The 26,901-nt window shown below is 44.6% G+C and overlaps 1 protein-coding gene and 1 long non-coding RNA gene across 3 annotated transcripts; both read right to left on the reverse strand.

Moving 5' to 3' along the window:
- Nucleotides 1-724: 724 nt before the first annotated feature.
- LOC122908679 (protein SET-like) lies at nucleotides 725-2,352 on the reverse strand. The gene has a single exon (XM_044251744.1). It carries the CDS (start codon nucleotides 2,289-2,291, stop codon nucleotides 1,422-1,424), a length of 870 nt encoding a protein of 289 aa, XP_044107679.1. The 5' UTR covers nucleotides 2,292-2,352; the 3' UTR covers nucleotides 725-1,421.
- A 173-nt stretch (nucleotides 2,353-2,525) lies between these two features.
- LOC122908682 lies at nucleotides 2,526-13,410 on the reverse strand. Of its 2 annotated transcripts, XR_006385011.1 has the most exons (4): nucleotides 13,154-13,410; nucleotides 4,825-4,902; nucleotides 3,422-3,555; nucleotides 2,526-2,686 (listed from the first exon to the last, which is right to left on the reverse strand). It is a non-coding gene; the product is annotated as an uncharacterized LOC122908682 (long non-coding RNA). The 2 variants fall into 2 exon arrangements; XR_006385010.1 differs by lacking the exon at nucleotides 2,526-2,686 and having other exon boundaries at nucleotides 3,384-3,555.
- Between the last annotated feature and the right edge of the window lie 13,491 nt (nucleotides 13,411-26,901).

A 26,901-nucleotide genomic window follows, 5' to 3' on the forward strand; every position in this document is an offset into this window, starting at 1 on the left:
ATGCTTAGCTGGGGGCTGGGATTCCAACACCCACCCCCAACCCTTGGCCCCAGCCATCCAGTGATTGATTTCTCTGCACCAGCCCTGCCCACTGCCTCCTTTGTGGCCTCAAAGATGAAACCGAGTCAGCCACTCTCTCCCTCCCCTGCTGCTTCCACCACTTCCCAAAAATCATCTCCACAGGCCACCCCCGTCTTCCTTCCTCTGCTCCCTACAAATCTTGTCTGAGAGGTCATGCTCTCTTAAGGAGCCTCTTAAAGTTGGGTTTCTGCGCCCCACCTTCTGCCACCTTTTCTTCCCAGAGTTGCTCTCTAAGGAGCTAAGAAAGGGGGCAGGGCAGGGATCATTTGGGGTGGCCTGGAAACTAGCAGGTCCTTTGAGGTTTGGAGAGGTTCTGGAGAGTCCCAGCGGGTTCTGGGAAGCCTGGCAAGATGCTGACCCCACCTCTTGTTCCTTGCCCTAGCACAAGATGCTGCCAACTTTGGGCTGGGTGATTTTCGGCAACTTATTTTGTGTGTGTGTGTGTGTGTACACATTTAGTTTTATTGTAACAAAGCCAACTTGTACACTTTTAACGTTTAAAACTGAGCATCATCTTTCCTTTCCAGTGAAACAAAAAGAAAATTTTAAAAATAAACAGGAACAAAATTACAATAGAGAATGTCAATTCGAAATAAGATCCTACAAGTTCTGCTGATTCTCCCATCGAGTGGCAGGGCTCAAGTCATCATAAGAAGAGAGTTTTATTTTAAAAGTGTCATCTTAAACTGCAAGGATGTCCGTTAAACATCACAATTAAACATGCCAAAGGAGCAGCCATGTTGGCAAAATGCCCACTTAACCCACCCAAACATCTCAAACCCACCCTTTGCTGACCTTCTATAACCCCATTTTTTAAAGTTTTTTTTTCTTTTTTTAAACAAGAGAAAGTAGACAGGTACATGTTGGTAAATGCTAACTGTTCATATTCACATAGAGACACAGTGTAATCTCTGAGCCCAATATACAGAGAAAGGAGGAAAAAAGCTAGAATTCTATGCACTAGTACACAGGGGCCTAGTGTCCTCCAGCTTCCAGCAGAGCTAAGGGAGCAGAAGGTTTTTCTTTTTTCCCACAGAGCACAGTGGTGTTGATTCCATAAAGTTTTTGTTTTTGTCCAGACAGGAAGGGACAAAAATGAATTTGGAACAAAAAGGGGTAGAGATTCTTTTCCCACTGTATTCTGCTCAAGGTATTTCCCCCCAAAATAAGCTGAGAACCATGGTATAAAGGGAGAGAAAAAGGAGACTTCAAAAAACAGGGCAAATGAGCACGAGAGGAGAAAAGAAAAAGAAAAAGGGAAAAAAAAAAAAAAGAAGGCAACTTGCTCCCAGGGACTGAAGAAAATTAAAAAAGGAAGGTTGGAATCCATCAGTGTTCCATTAGTCATCTTCTCCTTCATCCTCCTCTCCTTCCTCCCCCTCATCATCATCTTCATCTTCTTCACCTTCATCCTCATCTCCTTCTTCATCAATATCTTCCAATCCTTCTTCTTCTTCATCATCATCATCATCATCCTCTTCTTCCCCTTCTTCGTCATCCATATCGGGAACCAAGTAGTACTGTAATGGATTTGGCCAAATATCATCTTTGATGACTTCTCCTAACTCATCTGCACCTGCATCAGAATGGTCAGTAAACCAGGTGAAGAAGCTCTCTGGTTCCTCATGCTGTCTCTTCCTGCTGGCTTTATTCTGTGTTTGACTTGAACGTTTCGTCAAATCCTTTCCAGATTTCCATTTGATTTCAGTGGACTTTGAAGATGGATCACCACTCTCATTCAGATGAAATTCTTTGGAGAGAACTTTATTTTCAAAGTAAGGGTTTTCATCAAAATAAAAATCTATTCTGTAACCTGATTTAATATCTTCAAATTCTGTCACTTCAACTCTTGTCAAATAATGCAGCGCCTCTTCATCCTCCTCCCCAAGCAGTGCAGACACTTGTGGATGGTTGACAAATGTTGTTACCCAAAAATTGGGGATTTTGGCGATCAATTCCGACCTCTTCTGAAAAAATGGTTGGCGGAGTTTGTTATATTTCTGTTCTACTTTCAAAATCTCCTCACTGGCTTGTTCATTAAGTCTGTCTATTTCATTTTGTACTTCATCAGTATGTTCAATTGCTTCTTGCTGTTCTTTTTCTCCTTTATGCAAGTGCTGAGATGTTGATGTCTGCCCTGGCTTGGGGGCAGGAGGCTGTCTCGGTTTCTTCGTTTGAGGCGGGAGCGAAGACTGGCGTTTGGGGGCCATGCTGCGAGGAAACTCCAGGAAACCGGGAGAGAGGCACGTCTGGAAGCTCTGATTGCTCTCGGCAACTTATTTTATTTCTCTGACAGTTTCCTTTTCCTCAACTGTGGATTGGCGAAGTTAATAAAAATTTCACTGAGTACTTTTAAAAATCAAATTGGCTTTATGAACAGTTCATGAATCCAACAGCATCCCACCTAGCAAACAGAAAAAAGCTCTGTGCAGCTGTAGAAAAGAAAGGCTTGTTAAGGCAGAGAGGAGGGGAAGGGGAGGGAATTATCAGCAAAGAGGGTATTGTTTTAGGTAAGGTCTCCCTTCTAAGGGGCACAGGAGGCGCCTATCTGTAAATTTCCTAGTGCTGCCCCGGGACTTCCAGGTTGGTTGGTTAGATGTCACTCCTGGGGGGATTGAAATGACAAAGAGGTTAGGTATTAAGTCTTGGTTTGCTGATGTGGGGACTTAACATAAGTGACTCCATGTGGGTCCTGTGATTTTCTTTTTAGCAATATCTCCTTTTGATTAGATTCTAAGCTTAACCGAGACAGGTCATCAAAATGTAAGGCATTCTACGACTATGGTTAGTCATAGGTTACAACTTCAGGTTCACAGTTGTGGTTTTTTTGTTTTTTTTTTAAAGATTTTATTTATTTATTTGACAGATAGAGATCACAAGTAGGCAGAGAGGCAGGCAGAGAGAGAGAGAGGAAGAAGCAGGTTCCCTGCTGAGCAGAGAGCCCGATGCGGGACTCGATCCCAGGACCCTGAGATCATGACCTGAGCCAAAGGCAGAGGCTTTAGCCCACTGAGCCACCCAGGCTCTCTTCACAGTTCTTTTTAAGTAATCTCTACACCCAACATGGGGCTTGAACTCAGAATCCAGACATCAAGAATCTCATGCTTTTTTTTTCTTGAAAGATTTTGTTTATTTATTTGACAGACAGAGATCACAAGTAGGCAGAGAGGCAGGCAGAGAGAGAGGAGGAAGAAGGCTCCCCACAGAGCAGAGAGCCCAATGTGGGGCTCGATCCCAAGACCCTGGGATCATGACCTGAGCCGAAGGCAGAGGCTTTAACCCACTGAGCCACCCAGGCGCCCCAAGAATCTCATGCTTTAAAAAAAAAAAAGTTGCATACTCCACCGACTGAGTCAACAGGTATCCCAAAGTTCATAATTTTTAAGCTCATTGTCCTCTTCATTGTTTTTCTGACAGTCCAGTCTTCAGGAGATCACATGCTGGGTGGTCAGCAGCTGGGAACACCATTTAAAGCTTTAGAGAGAGCACAATGCAACGGGGAGGTTATTGTGATTATTATAAACAGGATAATCCCTAACTGTCTGGAGTGCACTTCAGACCCAAACCAATGAGAATCAAATAAGTCAAAGGGACACCCTGCGATCTTGTGCCATTGAGTTTCAACTTCCCCAGAAGAGTTAATCCCGGTGCAGCAAGTGGGGTTGGCCACAGCTCAGACACCTCTTTGCTCAGAGGCTATCCTACTGTAAAGAACAGTTTCGTCTGGAGAGCTGGAAGGATTTGTCAGGCCGCTATTGTCTTAGTAAGAGTTGAGGAGTTAAGAGTTAACTCTTTTAAGAGTTAAGGAGAGGTTTCTGATCATATTCTCTTTTCTTTTTTTTTTTTTTTTTTTTTTTCAGATTTTATTGATTTATTTGAAAGGGAGAGAGAGCACAATCAAGGGGAGCAGCAGAGGGAGCTGGAGAAACAGGCTCTCCACTGAGCAGGGAGCCCAATGGGGAGCTCGATCCCAAGACCCCGAGATCATGACCAAGGCGAAGACAGACACCTGGCCAACTGAGCCCCCCAGACACCCTGATCATATTCTTATTTATGTTTCCTCCTAACCAGGAAAGTATGGTTCTGTCAAAGCGAGCAAGTCCTGAGTTGTGAATGCCCCCTAGTAGGTCTTTTCTAACTGGAAGATGTAAATCCAGAGGAGTCAACCAATGAGATGTCTAATTCCACTTGTAAAAAGCCGGGGGCCCAATGAGTTGAGAAACCCTGAGAGGCATTGCCTGGCTGTGTCCCAGCTGTCTAAACATTCATAGGCCCACAGACAGTGATAACTACCAAAGACAAAGGACAAACCCGACAGGGCCCAAACCACTTTCACCAAAGTGGCGGGGTGAATGGACAGATAGGAGTTTTGGATGTCAAATCCAGCAGTCTGAAAGGTCAAGGTTACCTCCCTCAGCAATGGCCGGAGAGACACTGATGATGTCATCTTTCCAGTCCAGTGCTGGAATGAAAAAAAAGGAAGGTTTCCTATTCAGTTAAAGCGTGAGGTCTCGATCAGGCCACTTGGAGGAAGCAGTCTACCTCCATGTGGCTACTTCTCTTCCTTGTCACGTGGATGGCGGTCTCCTGGGCTGTGTAGGACCCAGGTCAGGTGGAGCCTTCTCCAGCTCCAAGATGCACATCCAAGATTTAAGCCCTTGAAGTTTGGCTGTCATCTGGCTAGTGAGGAGGACCTGCCCTTAGTCCCTTCCAAAGACATTCAAGGGCAGTCTTTGTTCTTACCAGTTCAGTTGTATGATTGGAACATTTTCAGAAATCTGTATTTGAGAGAGCTTGTCAGATTCCCTTCCACGAATTCCTCTGAAGATAAAGCACAGTTGCAGGAAATTTTGTAGAAGTCTCTGAATACAGCAATAACTGCTGATAAATGATAAAAGACTTAAAAATGACCTGGGTAAAGATCTGATGAGAGTTCATTGTAATGCAATTGACAAAGACATGTGGTTATTTTTGGAACATACATTTTAAGATAGTAATTAGAATTACAAGCCCTGACATTATACTGGGTCACATCATATTTCCAGGAATATTACATAATTTCTGGAACATGTATACAGACATAATATAAAAGAAGGCTTAGTATTACTTATTTGACAATGCTCCCCATGTAATTTAATATATCAAATAAACCTAATTAGTTTGCTATCTCCCTTTTTAAAAGGAGAGGGAACAAATTCTTTGAGGTGTTCTGGAAAATTTCTGAAATAACCCAAAGCTAGGTCAAGGCCAAAAGAACTATTTAGGATTTGATTTGGGGGAGGTTCATCGAAAAATATCAAAAGGTTTAAAGCACTTGATCAAATAGAATCATAGGTCACTTTCACAATACTTAGCTATCTAGTTATCAAAGTGACAAGACTCTGCAGGCAAATACAGAAAGCTAAAGAGTTATTTAAAAAAAAAACAACTTTGGCTCTTTTAACATTAAAAAGATTCAGGTTTTTTTCTTTTTTTTGTAATCAAAGATCCAATAAAGGCAAACAGAACCTTTGTGCTTCTAGGCAGATTACATTAAAGGTAAAGAAAAAAACTCTATTTACAATCTTATCATGAGCAGATCAGTAATCTAAAAAGAAAGAGTGAGCAGATCAATAATCTAAAAAACTATCCTTTTTTTCTTTTTTTTAAAGATTTTATTTATTTACTTGACAGAGATCACAAGTAGGCAGAGAGGCAGGCAGAGAGAGGAAGGGAAGCAGGCTCCCTGCTGAGCAGAGAGCCTGATGCAGGGCTCAATCCCAGGACCCTGAGCCCCTATCCTTTTTTTTTTTTTAGATTTTGTTTATGGGGGCACCTGGGTGGCTCAGTGGGTTAAAGCCTCTGCCTTCAGCTCAGGTCATGATCCCAGCGTCCTGGGATTGAGCCCCCGCATCGGGCTCTCTGCTAATCAGGGAGCCTGCTTCCTCCTCTCCCTCTGCCTGCCTCTCTGCCTACTTGTGCTCTCTATCAAATAAATAAATAAATAAATAATCTAAAAAAAAAAAGATTTTGTTTATGTCTTTGACAAAGAGAGACACAGCAAGAGAGGGAACACAAGCAGAGGGAGTGGGAGAGGGAGAGGGAGAAGCAGGCTTCCCGCTGAGCAGAGAGCCTGATGTGGGGTCTGCATCCCAGGACCCAGGGATCATGACCTGAGCTGAAGGCAGATGCTTAATGACTGAGCCAGCCAGGGGCCATGCACCCTGAACACTATCCTTTTCTTTTACTTTTTTTTTGTTTTGTTTGTTTGTTTGTTTTAGTAATCTCTAAACCCAATGTGGGGCTCAAGCCCATGACCCTGTGATCTTGAACTCACAACCCTGAGATCAAGGATCACATGCTCAACCCTGTGATCTAGAACTCACAACCCTGAGATCAAGGATCACATGCTCTTTCCACTGAATCTGCCCCGTGCCCTGAGAAAACTTTCAACGGAGAGAAAAACTAACTGCTAATTTTGCAGCAGTGTACTTTTGATATTAAAACTCATTTTAATTTTTTTTACATGTGCACAGAGTATCCAAATAGAAATTCGTATAATTTTTTTAAAGATTTTATTTATTTGTTTGACAGAGATCACAAGTAGGCAGAGAGGCAGGAAGAGAGCGAGAGGAAGGGAAGCAGGCTCCCTGCTGAGCAGAGAGCCCAATGTGGGGCTCGATCCCATGACCCTGGGATCATGACCTGAGCCGAAACCAGAGGCTTTAACCCACTGAGCTACCCAGGTGCCCCTATTTTTAAGAGAAAGAGAGAGAGCGTGTGCAGGGGTGGGGTGGGGGACAGAGGGAGAGGGAGAGAGAATCTTAAGCAGGCTCCATGCTCAAAGTGGAGCTAGAGGTGGGTTTTGATCTCACAACCCTGAGATCATGACCTGAGCCGAAATCAAGATTCAGATGCTCAACTGACTGAGCCACCCAGTCCTAAACTTATCTTTAAATAAGTTCATTTTCATCTTAGCCAGCTTGATCACACATTAAAATTCCTTTTCAAAAATTCCTTTTCCACAGATCTACAACTTTCTTTTTCTTTCTGTTTTACATTCAGATTTTGTCCTATATTTTCCCTCTTTAAATACCCTCATTTTGGGACAAAATTACTATAATTTCCATCTACAAAAATGCATTTCCATTCCTCATAACTTCTTTTATTGAAAGCACACATCCTGTTTCTTGCTTTTCTTGCATACAGAGATGCTCCTTATTATTTCTTGGAGCTATAATCACATGTATTGGTTAGAATTCTTAACCCTTAGGAAGCTTAACTAAGAAGTAAATGATTGTGAACTGTTGTTTACATTAACATATACTCTGAAATGTCTGGAGCTTTGGTGGCTCCATCGGTTAAGCATCTGCCTTTGGCTCAGGTCATGGTCCAGGGGATCGAGCCCCACTTTGGGTTCCTTGCCCAGCAGGAAGTCTGCTTCTCCTTCTGCCTGCTGCTCCTCCTGCTTGTGCACTCTCTCTGACAAATAAATAAATAAAATATTTTTTAAAATGCTGTGAGGGGCGCCTGGGTGGCTCAGTGGGTTAAGGCCTCTGCCTTCGGCTTAGGTCATGATCCCAGAGTCCTGGGATCGAGCTCCATATCGGGCTCTCTGCTCAGCAGGGAGGCTGCTTCCTTCTCTCTCTCAGCCTGCTTCTCTGCCTACCTGTGATCTCCGTCTGTCAAACAGGTAAATAAAATCTTTTTAAAAAATGCTGTGAATGGGACGCCTGGGTGGCTCAGTTGGTTAAGCAGCTGCCTTCGGCTCAGGTCATGATCCCAGCATCCTGGGATCCAGTCCCACATCGGGCTCCTTGCTCAGCAGGGAGCCTGCTTCTCCTTCTGTCTCTGCCTGCCATTCTGTCTGCCTGTGCTTGCTCACTCTCCCTCTCTCTCTCTGACAAATAAAAATAAAATCTTTAAAGAAAAATGCTGTGAATTTTCAGACTTATAAATACTTATTATGACTTCTAGAAACATGCTTTTAAAATTTTTTTTTAAAGATATATTCATTTATTTTAGAGAGAGATAGAGCAGGGGGAAGGGCAGAGAAAGTCCCAAGAGGACTCTGGGCTAAGCGTGGAGCCCATGGTGGGGCTTGATCCCACAGCCCCAAGATCATGACCTGAGCCAAAACCAAGGGTCAGATGCCTGACCAACTAGGCCACCTAGGCACCCCTAGAAACATGTTTTTTTTAAATAGAAAATTTCTCAATGTGGCATAAAAAATGTTTACTAATAGATGCAGTTATTTTTTTTAATTAACATATAATGTATTATTTGTTTCAGGCGCACAGGTCTGTGATGTATCAGTCTTACCCAATTCGCAGCACTCATCATAGCACATACCCTCCCCAATGTCCATCACCAGCCACCCCATCCCTCTTACTCTCTCCCCTCCAGCAACCCTGTTTGTTTCCTGAGATTAAGAGTTTTTTATGGTTTGCTTCCCTCTCTGATTTCATCTTGTTTTATTTTTCCCTCGCTTCCCCTAAGATGCTCTGTTTTGTTTCTCAAATTCCTCAAATCGAGATGCAATTATCTTTAGTTCCTCTGTAAAAGGAGCAAAAGAGGATAAGCCTGCATTCAATAATTAACGTTTCAGTGTTTTGTCTTGTTTGGAAATGATCTAGATATTCTGTGAATTTAACTTAACTCATCACTTCACTGAGCAAAACTTGAAGATAGCAGGTTACCAAGAAGACATGAGGTAGGGGCACCTGGCTGGCTCAGTCAGTGGAGCATGTGGCTCTTGTTCTCAGGGTCGTGAGTTCCAGGCCCATGCTGGGTGTGAGTCTACTTAAAAACAAGACAAAGAAGATGTTTAAAAGATTTGAGGAAACTGTTTTTTAAATTCAGTAATCTCTCCTCCCAGTGTGAGGCTCGAACTCACAACCTTGAGATCAAGGGTCACATGCTCTTCCGACCGAGCCAGCCTGGCGCCCCCTGAGGAAACTATTTTAAAAGTTTATCTAAAAACTTTTTATCTTATTTACATCTATCCAATTTATTTTTTCTTAACAATTATGTTTAGATTATCCGCAGAAACTTCAGGAAACATCAGATAAAATCAACCATTGTCCCAAGCTATTCTTCTTGTTGACAAATTTTGGAACAGAGATAGCATGATCTTACTTGATTAGTAAACCCGGGTAGGATAAAAGTATTATATTTAATGCTAATAACTTTAAAGATATGTCTATTTTAATTAAGCCAACTTAACTTTAATACCAAATATCTTCCCAGATTGCATGAACCTGAAAAACATTTGGATTAATTTCTATTATATTTCTGAGATTTAGAAATACTTAATTTATAAGTGTTTATTTTTAAACCAGTTAAATAGAAGTCTTTACAAATCAATTCTAGTAATACCATCCAGAGGCAGAAAATGTCACCCATCTACAATAGACGTATAAACAGAGACGTTATAGTTGTTGTTTTAAATTGTTTAGCCATGGGGACGCCTGGGTGGCTCAGTTGGTTGGGCAGCTACCTTCGGCTCAGGTCAGGATCCCAGCCTCCTGGGATCGAGTCCCACATTGGGCTCCTTGCTCAGCAGGGAGCCTGCTTCTCCCTCTGCCTCTGCCTGTCACTCTATCTGCCTGCGCTCACTCTCTCTGTCAAATAAATAAATAAAATATTTTTTATAAATAAATAAATAAATTGTTTAGCCATGATTCGGGTATAAAAATGCAAAGTCCTCCTTTATGAAAGAACAGCTGGATCCAAACTGTTTTTCTGGCAGATGGACTGTTAAGGTCATCTGCTCAGATGGCTAAAGATGCTTCTACTAACATTTGTGGAGAAAACACATGACTCTTCATTCATCAAAATTTCAAAGGGCCTTTCTCCCTTTTGTTCTACTTCTGATAAGAACTTCTGATAAGGGGAATTAAGACTACAGACTTCCAGCTATAAATTTAAGGGGGGGGGGCGGAGAAAAAGAATGACCTCCCTGAGGTTTCTATGCTTTATATTTTTATCCCCAAGTCCCAGGGAGAGAGTTCAAATCCCTCCAAGAAGGACTTTGGTTTTTTTCTAAGTCAATAATTTACAAGACTCTTGAGATAAATAGGGGAGGTTTGGGGATCAGTAAAGAAATAGATGAACTTTGGGGTGCCTGGGTGGCTCAGTGGGTTAAGCCACTGCCTTCGGCTCAGATCATGATCTCAGGGTCCTGGAATCAAGCCCCACATCGGGCTCTCTGCTCAGAGAGGAGCCGGCTTCCCCCCCACCTCTGCCTGCCTCTCTGCCTACTTGTGATCTCTCTCTGTCAAATAAATAATAAAGTAAAATCTTAAAAAAAAAAAAAAAGAAAAAGAAAAAGAAATAGATGAACTTTGAATCGTCCATAGAACTCCACGTTCACTTTTGTAAAGATTTGTAAGATTCGGGACAGTCGCCTTTACTCCCTCTTCTAGAGAATTGGGTTGTAGCTGGGTGCGAAGGACTGATACAGCCATTCACCTACACTGGAAGGTTTGTTTGTTTCTGGGTACATTTAGCTGAGAGAAAAGTCTTTAGCCACCTTCCATCAGTTCTTCCAGAATCCCACCTGAAGGTTCTAAGCAGGTTTTTTGGTTTTATTTTGTTTGTTTGTTTGTTTAATTTTTTTTTATTTATTTACTTGACAGAGATCACAAGTAGGCAGAGAGGCAGGCAGAGAGAGGGGAAAGCAGGCTGCCTGCGGAACAGAGAGGCTGATGCAGGGCTCGATCCCAGGACACTGAGATCAGGACCTGAGCTGAAGGGAGAGGCCCAACCCACTGAGCCACTCAGGTGCCCCAAGTTTTATTTTGCTTTTTTAATTCAATTAATTCACATATAGTGTATTATTAGTTTCAGAGGAAGAGTTTAGGGATTCATCAGTTGCATGAGTTGGGGTCTGAAGAGAAAGGAGTGTAATTTTAATATTTACTAGAATTTGGCAAGGTTTGGTCTTGTTTTGCTTTTTGGATTTCCCTTTGCTGCCTAAGAGAATAATGTAGCAGTTTACCAGGAAATCCCTGAGTCCTATCAGTTCTGGAAGGGACTCACGGGGCAGGGTAGGGGGTTGGGAGCTCCTTGAAGGTAGATATGGGGCTCTCTGTAAGGTCATTAACTTGGTGGACTTTTGTCTACAGTCATGTAAAGACAGTTCAGACAGAGGATAACTAGAATGAGTATTCAAGTAAAGGACAGAAGAAATAAGAATTATGATAGTCTGGGCACCTGGGTGGCTCAGTTGGTTAAAGCCTCTGCCTTCAGCTCAGGTCATGATCTCAGGGTCCCTGCTTCCTCTTCTCTCTCTGCCTGCCTCTCTGCCTACTTGTGATCTCTGTCAAATAAATAAATAAAATCCTTAAAAAAAAAAAAAAGAATTATGACAGTCTTCCAGTTGCTTGTATGACTTCTGAGTCTTCTTAATTTTTTATCAGCTTTTTTTGCAACGAAACTTTCAATTAATCTATTTTTGCAATTTTGAAGCCTTTGTTTTTATGTGCGGTGCTCATAGGATCTTATCTGTTTGGAACATTCTTCATAATGGCCACTGTAATTCTCGGCCGTAATTCCCCTGAGGGCTGCTAGCAGTTTGCTAAGGCCCTAGCCACAAATGGAGGTTAGCCCACGTTTCTATCCAGCCATGTCCAAGCGGTAAATGAGGTGCAACTCGCATTTCCATCCAGCCTTATGTTGGGGGCCCCCTACCCGGCAATTACAAAGCCAAGTTCTTCAGGACACAAATCATGTTTAGAAAGATTGCCATTTTTGTAGATATTTATAGCTTCCGGAACGGTAGTTCTTAGACAAAAAGTAAGCAGATTCCCTGGAAGGTGGTACACTGGACTCTCTAGAAATGAAGGATCCGGGGCGCCCAGATGGTGCAGTTGTTAAGTGTCTGCTTTAGCTCAGGTCAGGATCCCAGGGTCCTGGGATGGAGCACTGCATTAGGCTGCCTGCTTCTCCCTCTCCCACTCCCCCTGCTTGTGTTCTCTCTGTCACTGTGTTTCTCTCTTTCAAATAAATAAATAAAATCTTGGGGCACCTGGGTGGCTCAGTGGGTTAAGCCACTGCCTTCGGCTCAGGTCATGATCTCAGGGTCCTGGGATTGAGCCCCGCATCAGGCTCTCTGCTCAGCAGGGAGCCTGCTTCCTCCTCTCTCTCTCTCTGCCTACCTCTCTGCCTGCTTGTCATCTCTCTCTGTCAAATAAATAAATAAAAATCTCTTAAAAAAATATATATATATATTTAAAAATAAATAAATAAATAAAATCTTTTTAAAAAAGAAAGAAAGTAAAGGAGTCCACTTTCATTATTTATTTACTTCTTTCTATTATGTTGTTTTGTTTTGTTTTTCAGTTTAGCCTTTGGATTTCTTGAAGCCAGATTAGTCCCTGAGAAAGATGTCCCGTGGAGTTGGGGTTCTGTCGTGGTTCACACTGTGTCACCTCATTGCACGGGAAGTCTCTTGAGGTTGGCAGTTAGTGCTGATCTAACCCATTCTGTGACCAACTTGTCTTGACAAAGGGATCTTTGGGTCAGGTGGCATGTGCTCTAACAACTCTGAAGCATTCACCCCACGCCCACCAATTTCTGTGGCTTATTGGCCTCCAAGACCCCCAAAGCATGAGCCTTGACCCCAGGAGCCCATTAACAGAAACCAAGAGAAACTGAAGAAACAGACTGTTGACACCAGCAGTACCCAGAGAACTAGGGACTGGGCAGAGGACTGGACCTGCAGACCTTAAACAATGGGAATGCAGATGGATTCCAAACAAATGGACAATGGCGGTCACCAGCAGCTTCCAGCATGGCATCTGAGGACAGAAGCAAGGGCTGGGGTTTAGACAACACTGCATACAGGCCCGTAGCAAGGCCCTGTGCACCACCAGCAACTCCACAGGCAGACTTGGGGATCTCAGATTGGACCTGGGGCAAGAAGTTCCAAACAACCGGGGACCTGCAGACCGAACCAAGGGCTAGGGCCTCTGGTTTCAGTTGGAACCACCTGTCAGCTCAAGCTGACCCACTAAGCCCTGGACTGGAAACCAATTAGATCCAGAGCTCATCGCCAAGAGAGCCCAGCTCCCAACTGAGAGAAACTTACCCATGGCCTTCAGAAATGGTGAGAAAGACAGTGAACTCAAAAAAGAGTTCGCAGGCACCACGCCTATCAGCAGTCTTCTTCAATCTGCAACGGCCACCAAATCTGTTAAACAGCAATTGAAGTGATCACATTGGCTTTACTGAACAACTCATGAATCGGGCAGCTTCCCACCTAACAAACAAAAAAAGGCTCCATCCAGCTATAGAAAATGAAAGGTTTGAAAAGGCAGAGAGGAAGCCGGAAAAGGAAGTAATTAGCAGAGTGTATTGTTTTAGGCAAGGGAAATGGAATGGGTCTATCTGTAAATTTCCTAGTGCTGCCCAGGAAATTCTAGGTTGACTAGTTAGAGGTCACATTCCTGGGAGGGGTCAAAACTGCAGTAAGGATAGGTGTCAGGTCTGGATTTGCTGATGTGGGGCCTTAACCTAAGTGACTCCATTTTGGGCCTGTAGTTTTTCTTTTTCATTTTTTTTTTTTTAAGATTTTATTTATTTGACAGACAGAGATCACAAGTAGGCAGAGAAGCAGGCAGAGAGAGTGGGGGGAAGCAGGCTCCCCACTGAGCAGAGAGCCTGATGCAGGACTCGATCCCAGGACCCTGAGATCATGACCTGAGCCGAAGGCAGAGGCTTAACCACTGAGCCACCCAGGTGCCCTGTGGTTTTTCTTTTTAACAGTGTCGACAGTGGCTCTCTCAGGGGGTGTCATGCAGACAACTGAGATGAAAGTGTGCTCAGTGCTTGCATGCAGTCAGCACTCCCCAGGCCTAAACTCACCATCACCACACGTAGATTCCAAGGAGTCCCATTGTAATTTGTGTGCTGAAAAACGAGAGGGAGTGTCACTCACCTGGATTGTCATGTGAGCCCTCTCCAAACTCAGAGTTCTGCCATATGACAGCTGCCCAGTATGCAAGGAGTGAGATGGATTACAAAACATTTAATAAATATATCTAAGGAACATACACATCCAACACGTATGCAAGCCTGCATACGTCACCATCCTCCACATCCACAATCTAAACAGAAGTGCCCCCCGCGGCCACGCCTGGGGCCAGCTGCTCCCTCTTCCTGCCTGCCAAATCAGCATCAGCTCTCACCTTTTCTCCAGCCCCTTCAGACTCCATCTTCATCTGCCTCTTCCCTCCGCCTAACACCCCAGAACACCGTTCCCACTCTGTCCTCGCTGTCTTTTGAGGATATGTCACCACACTTCCTGCTCTTCTCTTCTGGCCTTCAGTGTGGGTAGCTTCCTCTCTTCAGAGCACGGGGTACTAGGGTCCTGCTGGGGAAGCCCGGGCCCCTGCTGCCTGCAACCCGCACAGCTCATGCTGGGTGGTCTCAACCGAGGCTGTGTGACGATCGAGACCTCACACCTTGATGACTAACCGCCACTCTCCACAGCTGCTGCCCCCATTTCCTTCAGAAACCCCTCCCCGGCCTCCCATTTTTCTGGAAAGATGAGGCCACATCTGAGGCAAACCCTTAATCCAACTTCTCAGGTCCCTCAGAATAGCATAGTAGCTTCGTCCTCCAGTTTCTGAGAAAGTAGGGTCTCAAGTGTGCCATGTGCAACCACGTGGATGGACTCTGAGGGCATGATGCTAAGTGAGACAAGTCAGACGACAACAGACAAATACTATGGGATCTCACTAATATGTAGAATCTAAAAACAAACAAAAAGGCAAAAAAAAAAAAAAAAGAACGTCACCTCAGAGATATAAAGAACCAATTGGTGGTTATAAGAGGTGGGGACGGGCGTTGGGCAGAATTGGTGATGGGGGTCTAAAAGGTACAAATGCCCAGTTATAAAATGAATACATCATGGGGTTGTTATGTACGACATCATGGCCATAGTTAATAATACAGTATCATAGGTTTGAAAGTTGCTAGGAGAATAGCTCTTTTTTTAAAAGATTTTTTTTTTTTTAAGATTTTTAAAATTTACTTACTTGAGAGAGAGAGAGAGAGCATTAGAGGAGAGAGGTCAGCAGGAGAAGCAGACTCCCTGCTGAGCAGGGAGCCCAACTCGGGACTCGATCCCGGGACTCTAGGATCATGACCTGAGCTGAAGGCCGTTGCCCAACCAACTGAGCCACCCGGGCACCCCTAAAAGATTTTAAGTAATCTCTACACCCAACGTGGGGCTCTAGCTCACAACCCCAAGATCAAGAGTCGCATGCTCCACAGCCTGAGCCAGCCAGGCACCCTGCAAGGAGAACAGTTCCTAAAAGTTCTCAGCACAAGAAGGAAACTGTGTGACTATGTATGGTGATGGATGTTAAGTAGATTTACTGCGGTGATCATTTTGTTTTATATATATATATATATATATATATATATATACACAAACATGAAATCACTATGTCGCACACCTAAAACTAATATAATGTTGTATATCAAGGATTTCTCAATTAAAAAAATAAAATGTGTGGAGCACTAGGTGGCTCAGTTGGTTAAGCGTCTGCCTTCTGCTCAGGTCATGATCTCAGGATCCGTGGACATAAGCCCTGCATCAGACTCCCTGTTTGTCAGAGAGTCTGCTTCTCTCTACCCCTCCCCCTGCTTGTGCTCGCTCTCTCTCTCTCTGTCAAATAAATAAATAAATAAAATCTTTTAACACTTTTTTTAAAGATTTTATTTATTTACCTGACAGAGATCACAAGTAGGCAGAGAGGCAGGCAGAGAGAGGGGGAAGCAGACTCCCTGCTGAGCAGAGAGCCCGACACGGGGCTCAATCCCAGGACCCCGAGACCATGAACTGAGCCGAAGGCAGAGGCTTAAACCACTGAGCCATGCAGGGGCACTCTTTTAACATTTTTTTAAAAATTAAAAGGAAATAAAATAAAATGTGCTAGAAAAACCATGGATTATATGCAGCAGTTAGAAGCAGTGGATGGGAGGCCACACAGAAACAGCTAGAAGATCCTGAAAACATTCTGAGGGGAAAATAGTAAAGCAAAATGAACACGATAGCTTTTTTGTACATTTTTAAATGATGGTTTTAATAGAATGTAAAATTTCCCATCTTAGCTATCTTTTTAAAGATTTTATTTGTTTATTATTTGAGAGGCAGGTACAGGGCAGAGGGAAAGGGAGAGAATCCCAAGCAGGCTCCTTGCCTGGTGTGGAGCCTGATGAGGGGTTTAATCCCACAATCCTAAGGTCATGACCTCAGCTGGATGTTTAAAGGACTGCACCAGCCAGGGACAACCCCACCCCCCTGACAATCTTAACCGTTTTTAAGTTCAGTCCAGTGACATTACATACATTCACATTATTGTGAAACCATCAAACCCACTATTATGAACGATGCAGCTATGAACACTTGGGTGCAAGCTCCATGTGAATGTACATTTTCTGTTCTCTCAGTAGATTTCTATACAACCTTTTGGAGTTTCTCTATGCAAATACAAAGATACATTCTTATTTCTCCACCCTCTGCACAAAGATAGCTAATTATACTCATGAGTCTGCACTGTCTTTTTTTCACTTAAAAAATCTATACCTTTGGGGTGCCTGGGTGGCTCAGCTCTGCTTTCAGCTCAGGCCCTGATCCCAGGGTCCTGGGATCGAACCCCGCATCGGGCTCTCTGCTCAGCAGGGAGCCTGCTTCCTCCTCTCTCTCTCTCTGCCTGTCTCTCTGCCTACTTGTGATCTCTGTCTGTCAAATAAATTAAATATTTTTTAAAAAATCTGTATCTTTGGGATATTACAAATAATCCAGGAGAAGAAGCTAAATATCCCTATATGGCCATAAACTAGACTTGGAGTTGGCAATATGAATTCATGTTCAGCTTAATATAGGTACAGATGATTACATACAATGTATTTATAGATATATGTACATATGAGGGTCAGTATACATAAATGCATTTCCTCACTCTGGAAACCCAAAGCAATGACTCTCCAGCAGCTCTGAACACACCAAGTACGCAACATGTGGTCTATAATGCCAAGCTCCAATAAACAGAACCGGGACTTGTTGGAGAAATGTCTGATTCTAGGGCTGCTGCAGGAGAGGTGTAAGATGACCCCTGAGCATCTTTTGCCAGAAAGTAAGGAAATGCTCAAAGCAAGAGCAAAAAAACCACAATGATGAAAATATGTCAAAGGTGAAAAATAATTCCCCACACCTCAAGTGGGTCGCACCTGGTGACTTCATTCCAAAGAGGACAGTATGGGGGTGCCTGGCTGGCTCAGTCTGTAGAGCATACGTGCTCAGTCTTGGGGTTGTGAGTTTAAGCCCCACGTTGGATGTAGAGATTACTTAAAAATATAATTTTTAGGGACGACTGAGTGGCTCAGTCAGTTAAGCATCTGACTCTTGATTTCAGCTCTGGTCATGATCTCAAGATCATGAGATCGAACCCCACACCAGGCTTTACGGTGGGTTGAAGCCTGCTTCGGATCGCCTCTCTACACCCTCTCCCTCTGCCCCTCCCCCACAGCCATACTCTGTGTCTTGCTCTCAAATAAATAAATACAATATTTACTTTAAAAAGACAGTATGGGGGTGCCTGGGTGGCTCAGTGGGTTAAGCCTCTGCCTTCGGCTTAGGTCATGATCTCAGGGTCCTGGGATCAAGTTCCACATGGGGCTCTCTGCTCAGCAGGGAGCCTGCTCCCTCCTCTCTTCTGCCTGCCTTTCTGCCTAGTTGTGATTTCTCTCTCTGTGTGTCAAATAAATAAATAAATAAAATATTTAAAAAAAAGAAAAAGGGGGCGCCTGGGTGGCTCAGTGGGTTAAGCTACTGCATTCGGCTCAGGTCATGATCTCAGGGTCCTGGGATCGAGTCCCGCATTGGACTCTCTGCTCAGCAGGGAGCCTGCTTCCTCCTCTCTCTCTGCCCGCCTCTCTGCCTACTTGTGATATCTCTCTGTCAAATAAATAAATAAAATCTTTAAAAAAAAAAAAAAAAAAAAAGAAAAAGGACAGTATGAAAAGTGAGAGAAAAGAAACATGACAAACACTGCTTCAGACAGCTGATCAAGGTCAACATCAACGATAATAAGTCATGTTGATAGCATGTACCCTTGATGTGATGTGATGAGAATGGCATTTTAACTGTGTGCTTTCTTTCCCCAAAACCCAATAACTCCAGTCTAGTTATGAGAAAAACATCAGACAAATCCCACTTGAGGGACATTTTACAAAACACCCTCCCAGTATTCCTCAGAACAATCAAGGTCATCAAAAACAAGGAAAGTCTGAGAAACGGTCACAGCCAAGGGGAGTCTAAGGAAAAAAGACAGCTAAGCGTAATGTGGTAACCTGGACGGGATCCTGGCACAGAAAAGGAAAATTTGGTAAAAACTAAGGAAATCTGAACAAAGTATGGGTTTTAGTCAATACTAATGTATCAATATTGACCCTTAGTTATAATAAACATTTGTAAGTAAAGATGTAATAAACATCTTACTCAGGTAAGATGTTACTTATAGGGGAAGCTGGATGTGGGGGATACAGAAATTGTCTGTACTATCTCCATAATTTTTCTGTAAATCTAAAATTATTCTAAAATAGTTAATTTTGGGGATGCCTGGGTGGCTCTGCTGTTAAGCGACTGCCTTCAGCTAAGGTCATGATCCCAGAGCCCTGGGATCAAGCCCCACATGGCTCTCTGCTCAGCAGGGAGCCTGCTTCCCCTCTCTCTCTCTGCCTGCCTCTCTGCCTACTAGTGATCTGTGTCTGTCAAATAAATAAGTAAAATCTTTTTAAAAAAATTTTTAGGAGCTATATCTATTTTAGGGAGATTTGCCTTTGCCTGCCATAGGGGCTGCAAATATTCCCCTTTGTCTATCATTTGTCTTTCCCTGGGATTTCTTCATGCTTGCCACGTGGACCCCACCTTGCCCTTCACTGGCCCCTTTGTCTATCATTTGTCTTTCCCTGGGATTTCTTCATGCTTGCCACGTGGACCCCACCTTGCCCTTCCCTCCAGTGGAACTGCTTTCCTCAGGCCACCTGCTCCCTCTCAGAGCCACATCCCAAAGCCTGTCTAGTTCCTCATTCTTTGGTGACATCTGACTTCTTGGTGATGTCTGGCTCTGTACAGAGGACTCCTCTTGGGTGTTAATAACTTTTAGTGTATCCTTTGTCTGGCTTCCCAGGTTATATAGTCTCACTAGAACACAGAAAATAGAGAAAAGCATACAGAAGAAAACCAACATTCACCTGTGAGTGTACCTCCCAGGATAACCACTTCCTGCTTCTCAAGGCCTCTGTGTATGTATTTATTCATGATAAGAAACTTCTAGAATCTACCCAGTCCCTCTGGGAACTGATTATCCCTGCACTTTCACACCTCTCGGGGTTCTTCTGCTTATTCCATCTCCATAGGGTAAGGGCTGCCCCTCCTGCCCATGCTCACTGCAGCAAACCTCTCTCTCCTGGACCTCCCTCCCCGACATTGCCCTGCCCTGCCCAAGCTTGGCTGCTGCCGGCACACCTACCAGAGAAGTCAGACTCTACATCTCATGGGTCTTCAGAAGCACATTCACCTTATTGGAAACTTGGGCTCATCAGCCTATCCCCCAGAAAGATCCCACTTTCCAGTAAGGAGGGCCAAGACTTGCCCAAGCACTGTTTCCAGCCCACACCCTGCAAACACCAAACGTTTCCTGAAGCCACCTCATTCTTTGGCCTCTCTCTCTGCTCAAGCTCTTCCTCACCTGGCCTTTGTTCCCCCGATCTCCTGCAGGCCTCCCATGACTGTGTGTCACACTCTGCCCATCCTCTGCCCAGTTTTTACCAAATGTTCCCCCCTCCTTTTCCTCTTGACCCCTCTCTGAAGCCCCACCCCCACCTCCAATCCACACCCTACCCCAAACCTGCCACTTCTCCAGGCCTCAACTTGAAGTTCTGTGGAATGTGAAGGAGGCCGCCTCTGAGAAGTTCCACACACACCCCACCCCCAGGCCCCATGCTGGCTGGGTGCCCTGGCCTCCTAAGGTGCCAGGCACTTTCCCTCACACACAATTGTCTATCCCTATTGTGATTTCCTGTTTATCCTTTGTCTCCCCTACTGAAACCCTGGAGGTGGGGTGGGCAGGGCTATCTTTCATTGACGTATTTCAAGTGCAGGAACACTAACTATGTTTGTTGACTAAGGAAAGAATGGGTTTCCCAGCCAACATGATCACTCCCCATTTTGAGCATTCGAAGTTTTCCACCGAAGGTGCCTCCTGTAGGGCCAGTGTGGCCTGGTTGGAATTGGAACCCTCCCACGTCTGATGTGCAAATTCCTCTCCCTCTGCTGTCTTCCTGCCACCCTTTTCGGACTCTTACAGAGGTCCTCTCTGAACCTTAGTTCTTTCATCTGTCTAGGGAAGAGAACATTAAGGAGATGATTATAAGGACCACATACATGTTGCAAATGGCAACATGATGAATGAAAATAAGATGTGGGTATGTCATAAAAAACAGTACTACCGTTCAGTGAGCAGGCACCGTTCTAATATCTAATACCTAATACCTAATATCTAATATTTAATACCATTCACTGGGCAGGCACTGTTCTAATATCTCACTGGTATTAATGCCTTTTATTTTTTTTAAAGATTTTATTTATTTATTTATTTGATAGAGAGATCACAAGTAAGCAGAGAGGCAGGCAGAGGGACAGGGGGAAGCAGGCTCCCCGCTGAGTAGAGAGCCCGATGCGGGGCTCCATCCCTGGACCCCAAGACCATGACCTGAGCTGAAGGCAGAGGCTTAACCCATTGAGCCACTCAGGCACCCCTAGTAACGCCTTTTCACCCCAAATAAGCTCCATTTCAAAGAAAGGTAAACTGGGCACAGAGCAATTAATGATTCATTTCCCTAAGATTCCACATTGGAGGTAGAACAGAGCTGGGATTTGAACCTGGGGAAGAGCCTATTTGCTTAACCATCACCACTGCGTCTCTGTTGAATAATGTATAATACAGCTGCATTATTTGGTCAGAGTGCTGCCCTCTTTGAATAAAACCACTCTCTCTCCTGGAACGATTCTTACTCTAATGGTAATTCTGTACGTAGATTTTTGTGTTGATATCTATTTATCTATCCCAAGAATAACAACATGTTTAAAACATAGAAAAGAACCAGGCCCATATTTTCTGTCAATCAGCTTCAAATAGAATAAATACCCCTGAGTTAACTACACAGAGTTTAACGGCACCTGTTTCGCTATAACGTGGAGTTACCTTCTTCAGTGCTACTGAAGATGTTTGGTCCTGAAAGCCACCATGGCAGGTCTTCCAAGCCCCTTTTGGCTGAGTTTCCAGTCCCTTCCCCCATATTTTCAGAATTTACTCACCAAGAAAGAGATGGGGGCAAGAGGGGGGGGAAGAGGCCAGCCTGGGCGGGGGCTTTCCACTTGGATTCACAAGGGTCAGAAGAAGAGAGATAGAGGTTTGGTGGCCACTGATATTCCTTCTGGGTCTGTGACTCAGGGCACAGGCCATGCTCCCCTGGATGGCCTTGGGGGTGGCATGGCAAGGTCCCCTCACACAGGTAGGGATCTGGTTTCCCTCCTTGACCTGTCCTCTGACCACTCCCCTGATGCCAGCCTTATCCCTGGCCCAAAACACCAATTCCGGCCTATGGGGGCCACAGAAAGGAGGGAGGGCTAAAAGGGACCATTTCTGGACAGCCAAGGACAAACTGAGTTTAGAAAAGAGGATGCGCCCCTCCCCCACCCTCTCCCTGGAAGAACAGCCGGAAGCCAGAGCAAGAAGAGCCGGAAGCCAGAGGCCTGCCTCCTAGCATCATGTTCCCTATCTGCCAGCTTACACCACATTTACTTCTGGGGATCCAGAAATTTGTCGGAGGCAGGGAGGGAAGAGAGAGAAAAAGATGAAGAGAGTTAGGGAGACCGAGAGGAAAAGGGTAAGAGGTTGGAGAGACCAACACAGGCGTACCTTAGAGATATTGCGGGTTTAGTTCAGGGTCACTGTAACAAGACACGCATTGCAGTCAAGTGAGTACGATGAATTTTTGGCTTCCCGGTGTGTTTAAAAGTTATGTTTGCACTATACTGTAGTCTTGTGAGTGTGCAAGAGCATTTGTCTTAAAAAAAAAAAAAAACCAATGTGCGTATCTTCATTAAAAACTACTTTTTTTAAAGACTTTATTTATTTATTTGAGAGAGAGAGTAAGCACGAGCACGGGCAGCAGCAGCAGAAGAGGCAGAAGAGAAGCAGACTCCTCACTGGGCACAGAGCCCTACTCAGGGCTCCATCCGAGGACCAGGGATCAGACACTTAACCCACTGAGCCACCCAGGCGCCCTTGAGGCAGTTTCTTAAAAGAAGACAATGGTCAAGTTTGCCACATCAAGTGACTCTTACTTTTGCAAATGATTTCTCTGCAGCACATGATGCTGTAATAGCATTTTACCCACTGCAGGACTTCTTCCAAAATTGGAGTCAGTCCTCTCACATCCTGTTGCAGCTTTCTCAACTAGGTTTACGAAATATTCTAAATCCTTTGTTGTCATTTCCACATCTTCATAGCATCTTCACCAAGAGCAGTTTCTATCTCAAGAAACCACTTTCTGGGGCACCTGCGTGGCTCAGTCAGTTAAGCCTCTACCTTCAGCTCAGGTCATGATCCCAGGGTTCTGGGAGAGCATCAGTCTCTCCACTCAGCAGGGAGCCTGCTTCCCCCTCTCTCTGCCTGCCTCTCTGCCTACTTGTGATCTCTCTCTCTGTCAAATAAATAAATAAAATCTTTTAAAAAGGAAGAAACAAACAAACAAACAAACCACTTCCTGTGTTCGCCCATAAGAAGCAACTCCTCATTGATTCAAGTTTCGTCATGAGACAGCAGCAAGTCCCATCTTCAGGCTCCACTTCTGATTCTAGTTCTCTTGCTATTTCCACCCCATGTGCAGTTATTTCCTCCATTGAAATCTTGAAACTTTCAAAGTCATCCGTGAAGGTTGGAATCAAATCCTTCCAAACTCCTATTAACGTTGATTTGTTAAAAGATTTTATTTATTTAGGGGCTCCTGGGTGGCTCAGTGGGTTAAAGCCTCTGCCTTCAGCTCAGGTCATAGTCTCAGGGTCCTGGATCAAGCCCTGCATCCGGTTCTCTGCTCAGTGGGGAGTCTGCTTCCTCCTCTCTCTCTGCCTGCCTCTCCGCCTACTTGTGATCTGTCAAATAAATAAATAAAATCTTAAAAAAAAAAGATTTTATTTATTTAGTTGACAGAGAGAACACAAGAGAGAGAGAGAGAGACAGATGTGGGACAATGCGGGACTCGATTCTAGGACCCTGGGATCATTACCTGAGGCAAAGGCAGACGCCTAACAACTGAGCCACCCAGATACGCACCCCCCCACCCCATGGGGTCTTAAATACTAAGTCTTTTTTTTTTTTTTTTTAAGGATTTTATTTATTTGACAGATAGAGGTTACGAGCAGGCAGAGAGAGAGGAAGGGAAACAGGCTTCCTGCCCAGCAGAGAGCCCGATGCGGGGCTTGATCCCAGGACCCTGAGATCATGACCTGAGCTGAAGGCAGAGGCTTAACCACTGAGATACCCAGGCACCCCTTAAATACTAAGTCTTAAATACTAAGACTTGAAAGTTAAAGTGACTCTTCGATCCCAGGGCTGCAAAGTAGATGTTGTGTCAGCAATCATGAACACATTAACCTTGTCCGCTTCTATCAGAGCTCCTAGATGACCAGATGCCTTGGCAATGAGCAGCACTATTTTGAAAGGAATCTTTTTTCCTGAGCAGTAGATCTCAACAATGGGCTTAAAATATTCACAGTATTAAACTGTTTTAAACAGATGTGTTATCATCCAGGCTTTGTTCCACTTATAAAGTGGAGCCAGCAGAATTCTGAAGGGTCCTAGAATTTTCATAATAGTAAATAAGCATTGGCTTCACCCCGAAGTCACCAGCTACATTAGCCCCTAACAAGTGAATCAGTCTGTCCTTTGGACCTTTTTATTTAAGATTTTATTTATTTATTTGACAGAGAGAGATCACAAGTAGGCAGGCAGAGAGAGAGAGAGAGGAGGAAGCAGGCTCCCTGCTGAGCAGAGAGCCCGATGCGGGACTCAATCCCAGGACTCTGAGGTCATGACCTGAGCCAAAGGCAGCGGCTTAACCCACTGAGCCACCCAGGCACCCCTCCTTTGGACCTTTGAAGCCAGAAACAGACTTTGCCTCTCTAGTTACGAAAGTCCTAGATGGCCTCTTCTTCCAATAAAAAGCTCTTTCTTTCACAGTGAAAATCTGTTGGGGCACCTGGGTGGCTCAGTTGGCAGGGCACCCAGCTCTTGGTTTCAACTCAGGTCTGATCTCAGGTTTGCGGGATTGAGCCCCGTGCTGGGCTTAGAGTCTGCTTAGGATTCTCTCGATCCCTCTCCTTCTGCCCCTTCTGCTCCTGCTCTCTCAAATAAATAAATAAATAAAACCTTAAAAATTAAAAAAAAAGGTACTTTATGACTGATACCAAATCTTTTTCAGTTATGTGGGTTGCAAAAGTCTTCCCCAGTCTGTGAGGGACTGCCTTCTCACTTTCTTTATAATCTTCTACTATCCCAAATTCCTAAAGATCAGCTCCTATATTACAGAGTGTTACTTTCAGATCTCTAATGCCACTGGAATATGTTTGTTTGTTTTCAAAGATTTTATTTTTGAGTAGTCTCCACACCCAGTGTGGGGCTTGAACTCACCACCCTGAAATCAAGAGTTGCAGGCCCAGGGCACTTGGGTAGCTCAGATGGTTGGGCAACTGCCTTTGGCTAGGGTGGTGATCTCCAGGTCCTGGGATAGAGCCCATGTCGGGCTCCCAATTCAGTGGGGAGTGTACTTCTCCCTCTTCCTCTGCCTCTCCCCCTGCTTATGCTCTCTCTCTCTCAGATGAATAAATAAAATCTTAAAAAAAAAAAAATAGAGTTGCATTCTCTACCACCTAAGCTAGCCAAGCACCCCAGACATTTATAGTTGGTTCATCCAGAGGATCAAAATTTACCTTCCCCCTCATGGATGGACAACTGTCCCAGACCCATTTTCAACCCTGTATTCTCTCACCCTGCCCCTCCTCTTCTGACCAGAAACTCCACCCTGAGAATTTAATTATAAAAAATAAATTCTCTATTCTGTTCCTTTGTCACTGTGTCGATTTTTGTGTTTTGTCACTCTGTTGTAATTCTCGTATTATCAGATTGGTCACACTTGATATTATCTCTTCTTTTTCTTCTCAGATTGACTTAACTATTCTAGGTCCTTTTTTCTTCCATATAAAATTTTTGATCAGCTTGCTCAGTTCCAGAAAGGGAAAAGATCAACACTTTTAGGATCTTAATTGGAATCACATTGAGTTTCCGATTAATTTGGAAGAGAACTAACATTCGTCTAACATGACACTTTCCTGACCGTTATTACCTTGGCACATTAATCCATATATTTCAGTCTTCTTTTTTGGCCCCTCTGTAAAAATTGTGCTGCATTCACCTCTAGGGTCTTGCTCTATCCTTGTTAGATTTACTCCTGGGGTTTGTGGGTTATGCCACTCTCCCTCCCCACATCAAATATGCTAGGCACGTCCTTCCTCACCTCCTACTCCTGCCTCGGGGTCCACACTCCTCCTTCCCACCGTCCAGGGAGCAGCTGTCCTGCCCCAACAACTGACTTCCCCGTGAGGCCTTGTCAGCGGGGGTAGAGCTCACATTTCCCACCTCAGTTCCTATCAGTGGAGTCTGAGGAGAATGACAGTTGTTTCTGTGGGGACAATGGGCTGCATTCTGTACAGGCTCTTCTCAGGGCCCCCTTCTCCCAGGCCACAGCAACTGTTCTTGCAGATAGGGTAGGGCCCCACCTGTCAGCTGTAATTACTCTTCAGGCGACATCCAACTCCCTGCCCACTTCTTCATGCTTGGTAAGCAAGTTTAGTATGTGTTCTCCTACCCAGTTGCCTGTTCAGGGGTCTATCATTGCCTGGAATTGGTGGGCAGAGGAACCATGGTCTTTGGTATGGGACTGTCCCTCCCAAGGGCCTGACCTCTCACCTCAGAGGAGCTGCAAATTCCCAAAATGTTCTCTGAGCTGTCACCATATCCAGGCCTCAGACCCTCACCACAGCTCCACTCAGATAGTTGAGCGACTATTGTCACCAGCCAAGAGGAGCTGTGTCAGGGAGTACGGCTGAACTCCCAATTCTACAACTTTGGCCTCCACAACTGTGCCCTCAGCACCCCCGCCCTTGAGGAGGCCTCCCGACTTCTTTTCAGAGCTCCTTGTGTGGGGGTCAACACTGCCCTCAACTTCCCACAAATGGGAAGGGCTCCAGGCCAAGGCTGATCCCCGAGAGGGGACAGTAGGACACTGAAACCTGACAGAGCCAGGGGCCTCAAGGGGACCCAGGCCTCCATTAATTTTTCAGGCTTTCATTGAGCCACATCCACTCTCAGGGGCTGGTCATGGGCATCAGGGCGCGTCACAGCAGGCCTTCAAGGAGCAGCCCACTGGCTGGCCTCAGACACAGGGTGTACTCAGAGGTAAAACCAAACGATGAAAGGAAGGATACTCTTTGTCTACTGGATCCCTTCTAGGATCCAGCCCTGGACCTAGTATTTTCCCATGTCTTGATCCTGTCAGGGGCAGGAGTTATGGTAAGTCCCACATTAGAGAGAAGGAACACCATACAGCACAGCTCCTAGAGCTACCCCCACTCGTTCTTTCACAGTCCTTTCCTGGGGCACCTGGGTGGCTCAGTGGGTGGAGCTTGTGACTCTTATTCTTGGG

The sequence above is a fragment of the Neovison vison genome, chromosome 1 (genome assembly GCF_020171115.1).
Source record: "Neovison vison isolate M4711 chromosome 1, ASM_NN_V1, whole genome shotgun sequence".
Taxonomy (NCBI): Eukaryota; Metazoa; Chordata; class Mammalia; order Carnivora; family Mustelidae; genus Neogale; species Neogale vison.